Source organism: Poecilia reticulata, linkage group LG13, assembly GCF_000633615.1.
Source record: "Poecilia reticulata strain Guanapo linkage group LG13, Guppy_female_1.0+MT, whole genome shotgun sequence".
In the NCBI taxonomy this organism is placed as follows: domain Eukaryota; kingdom Metazoa; phylum Chordata; class Actinopteri; order Cyprinodontiformes; family Poeciliidae; genus Poecilia; species Poecilia reticulata.
The window spans coordinates 10,340,686-10,345,235 of record NC_024343.1 but is presented as its reverse complement, the minus strand read 5'-3'; the positions used below and the strand labels follow the sequence as shown (position 1 = coordinate 10,345,235).

Sequence of the window (4,550 nt, the reverse complement as noted above, 5' to 3'; positions counted from 1 at the left end):
AAATGACAATTACAGCATTACATTATTATACACAATTTGGTTTGCTTTAACCTTCGACGGTGTTTTTGCATTTTGAGTTTAAACATGTTTACAAACATCTATGCCACATAAAACTCATTAACAATATAGTAAAAATGAGAGATGAAGAGGTAGTATCTGAGATGTATGACATTTGCTAAAACATGCTTTGAATTAAATATAAATATATGTAAATAAAAGTTACATACCTGTCGCCATTGACAGTTGGAGTTTTCATAGTTGTAGACAATTTCTTCTCCTGCAAGAATTTCTGTGATTGCAAATGCACACAGATGTGGTCTTTGTTGCTCATCCAATATCTGTTAGTCACATAAAGGTACAGACACAAATGATTTCAGTCAGTTAGTTTGTTAAATGAAACAGTTACTAAATTAATACAAAGTGACTTCTGACTGTGTTACTTAAAATTTTAATTTTGCTGTTTGGCTTGATGTGATCATCATTTATGAATCTTCCAAGTCTTGCTGTATCGTTACTGCCATCAATGCTGGAAAAAAAAGGATAAATTATACATATTCCTGGGCTTAAGATTCAACGTTTGGATGTTCATACAATTGTACTTACCAGAAGTTTTGTCCTTGGAAGTTGTARAAATACAAAAATGTTGCATCTTCAGCTGAGTACACTTTATACAGGTCCTCTCCTTCAGAGCCAGTAATATGTCTTCCAACATACTCCAGTAGGAATTCTCCTGGCTCAATGTTTTTGGTGGCAATAACTCCATAACCTGAGAAACACGACCAGGGTTTCACTGAGCTTTGCATTTATARTCCCACAATGTTGAGCTGCGACTTCAAACTGGCTGAATCTTGAGAGCATAATAGTTATATAGATAATAAAAACAGACTGTAGCAATATGCAGCTCAGTGCCGTACTCCACACTAACCCAGATGAGCTTCTTTAAAAGTAGAACCTGCTTCAGGGTATTAAACAGAAAACGTTATACTCTCAAACAAAAGCATACCTTTGTCTTCACTGATGAATTTCTTCTGAAATATGTCTTTGTCCTTCTCAGAAGCAATGAAGTGTAAGGCTTCCTCTTCAGGACAAACTCCTTTGACATTCATAATTTCTGTGAAAATTAAAATATATGTTAGACATGGTGCACTCAGGGACGGATCTAGAAAAAATATGTATGGGGTGACAAGAGGGGGGAAGGGATTTTTTCAGGGGAGGCTGGCAGTATATGCCAGTATGTAAAAAACTGATGTTTGATCAATTCTCCGTGAAACAAATCTATAAACAATTTTGCTTCAGTTAGTTCTGTCAAGATGCAAGAAGGGGCAAATGTATCTTAYATTGGTCCATCGTTTTATTTTATATATGCTGTAGTTCACTTTTTGTCGCTCGTTTAACTTTTATGAAYTGCAGCAGCTGCAGACWGTGTGCCACAATAAAGGTACAATAAAGCTGGTAAACAGGTGAAGAACCAAACACCACTTCTATTCCGCCTTTTCTCGCTCTGTGTGTSGGCTTTAAGCGGACCCGTTTCCATGGCAACCGACAGACAACAGCTCAACGAGCACATAAAGCAGAGATTACCGATCAGGGGAATCAATAACAAAATACAAAACATTTCCCACACAAAAAAGTAGCAAAAACACCAAAATAGARCATTCAGTCTGTTACATTATGCTGTCAGGCTTAATGTCTATATTGTCATTATTAATAAGTTTTCACTTGAGCACAGCTGTGGTTGATTAGCTGATTTAAACAGCTGCTCTAGTGATTACTTGGTATGCGGGATGTCTTAGTTTAGTGCTAACGGAACCAAAACACACCGACCTRTGCAGCAMATGTTAAGGTTATCAAAGTTAATAAAAGGCTAGCAACAGATAGGCTAGCATAACTGACCCACTGCTCACTTGTTCAATGTTTTCTTAACATTAAAACTTTTTCCTCATGTTTCCTTTAAGTTAAAACTTTTTCCTCACCTGTTAAATCTGAAGCCCTTATCTAATTTATAGGGTTGAATTAACCGCTAAATATTGCGTCCATTTTTCAGATTCTTTGCGTAAGTGTGGTATTTTCCTGACCACCCATAATATTGACTCAATGGACAGCAATGGCGCATGTGTGGCTCACGATAAGTCAGTAATATCCAGTCCAGTGGTTTATATCCATCCACATTAATGCTGCTGCCTCGCGCTCTGTCCTACTCTCGCACTTCCCGCTACTCAGCAGTAGGTGTCAGGTTACATTGTGTTGCATTCAATGTTGTCGGAAAAAAAAGATTCATGCGCTTAATGTCCGATTTCCCATAACTATTTATTGAATTCATAGTCGCCAGCTGGGGTGGCAACAGGGGTGGCAAGGCTCTCATTGATCCGCCCTTGGGTGCACTGTCTTAAAACCTTAGCTTGATTGAAAATGACTATTTATACAAAAGGCAACAAAAGCTTGGTAACATCCTTCATGAAAAGATAGAAATCTATTAATATTTTGGCTTTACAAGCTAAATAGAACACTAGGGAGGAATTTGGTAAAGTGTGGAACTTACCTGTTGTTATGAGCTCCATACAAAGAGCAGAAAAATGTACAAGTTGGTTTTTGTCCTCCAAAATGTTGCAAAGTGGTCATCAGAAGAGACAAAACAACAACAAAAACAGTTGAAAGAAATCTGAGTTTGAGTTTTGTTCTCCCAAATGTGGCTGTGCTCAGCAATTCCAACAGATCCTCAAAAATCTGTAGTTAAAACAGTAGAAAATGTGAGGTCTGTTCTGTCCTTCTGGAAAGAAGAATGTCTCTTTCTGCAAGGATCCCAGCTTACATACAGTCCTCTCAGAAACCAGGACATTCCAAAGAACAAAAGAGTGAATGATTGCATTTGTTTTTAAATGGTGGTACTCACCATTTGCATTAAGCAAACGACTGGGTGCCTTATCTACATCACAAGTGTTAAACTGAAGGCCCACAGGCCAAATGTGACCAATAGAGGTTAAAAGAGGGATTAGATACAAGGTTTTACGTTCATTATTGTAAGTTCTCTAATTTCAACCTGAACATGTTGGGGACCCACAAAAACATTATAATCTAAAACAATGTTTACAAAGTACAAGCATTTGAATCAGCAAGTAATGATTGTAACTTGATTGGATTGGAGCTGAGGATGAAAATGACGACTCATTTATCTCAGCTCCAGCTTCGTACTTTGCTACTCAAAACTACGTAACATTTGAATTTAGTAATTACAGAAAAAAAAATTGACGAGGAAAATGAATATTTTTAGTGTTCAATGCAGTTAATCCTACGACGTGTGAAAAAGGTATATTGAGCATGGTTATCTTGAACGAAATCCCTAATTTAGAATAGGCTTGCCTTAAGGATTTAATATAAAACTATTGATGGGTGAGTTCTCAACTTACAGGAAGGAATGATAGGTAGCATTGATGGTGGTAGCTTTTAGTGGGGCCTGTTTGGTTATCAGAGGTAAGGAGGTAAGGAGGTAAGGACCATAAAATTAGCGTCTGCAGGAAGGCAGTATCACTTGGATGAGCGTAAGAGAGAGAAGTTTGCTCTGTTCACGGAAGGTCATAAAAGTCTTCCAAACTAACATGTGGGATGGTGTGAAAACTGGTGAAAAACTGAATACAACATAGAATTTCTAAAACCACTATCATCTAATTTGTAAGACATTTTTTCTTAGTGTAATAGTTATAAAATTAATAATTTTATTTAGTGACTAATTTATTCTGAAATTGTAATATCTGTTAGTGTATCAGAATCAAATAGAAAATGTGTGAAAGAAAATGTTTTGTTTTAGTATTTGAAAATTGTCCACGTATATGGTAAAAGGTTTTTGGAAAATTATTGTGTTAATTCTCATACTCAGGATTGATTTTTTTCATTTGATAGGTTAGAAAAAGGAATTCCACCCCATTCTGCCCTGCTGATTTTTGTCACTTTTAGTTTACAGCAAGAGTCAATCTTTTGAAGTGCTGAATGTCAGGAGATGAAAATTAGGTTTGTGGAGATGACCTTTGCTTCAATGTCCTGTGGATTTTAAGTTTCTCTTTGAGGTATCTGAGTAGGGAGAAAACAGGAGAGAATCCAGATTTCACACTTATCTGTGAAAGACCTATCTCTGGTTTTAAATCTGCTCAGAAAGTCATAAAACAGCAGGAGTTCAGGACAGTGAATGAGGATCTCTGTTCTTCTTTGTTTAGAAAGGGACATTTGCTCTCTCAGAATTTAACAGATGTCCATAGAGGACACAACTTAAAAGAAAGTTTAAGACAGCTTCCATTTGGACAAGCAGAGGTTCACCTTATTTTAATATATTAAAGAGAAAATCACGCCTTTACACATTTTATTGTTGATGTCTGTAGACAAATAAAATATCTTTAGTTATACAATTATCAAAACATAATTTAATCAAAACTAGCATTTTGATTATCAACATTTGTGAATAAAACAACTGTACAGTTTGCCCATTAAGTTTCCTTTACCAAACAGGATGTTTTCAGGCTTCAGATCTCCGTGCAACATTCCATGTGAGTGCAGTTCCTGAA

General features: G+C 36.3%; 1 protein-coding gene across 1 annotated transcript; it reads right to left on the bottom strand.

Moving 5' to 3' along the window:
- Positions 1–246: 246 nt before the first annotated feature.
- LOC103474411 (probable histone-lysine N-methyltransferase set-1) lies at positions 247–2,606 on the bottom strand. Its single transcript, XM_008425331.1, has 4 exons — positions 2,540–2,606; positions 1,004–1,111; positions 604–766; positions 247–526 (listed from the first exon to the last, which is right to left on the bottom strand). The coding sequence occupies exons 1-4, from the start codon at positions 2,556–2,558 to the stop codon at positions 406–408; spliced, it is 411 nt and encodes a 136-aa protein (XP_008423553.1). The 5' UTR covers positions 2,559–2,606; the 3' UTR covers positions 247–405.
- Positions 2,607–4,550: the final 1,944 nt, after the last annotated feature.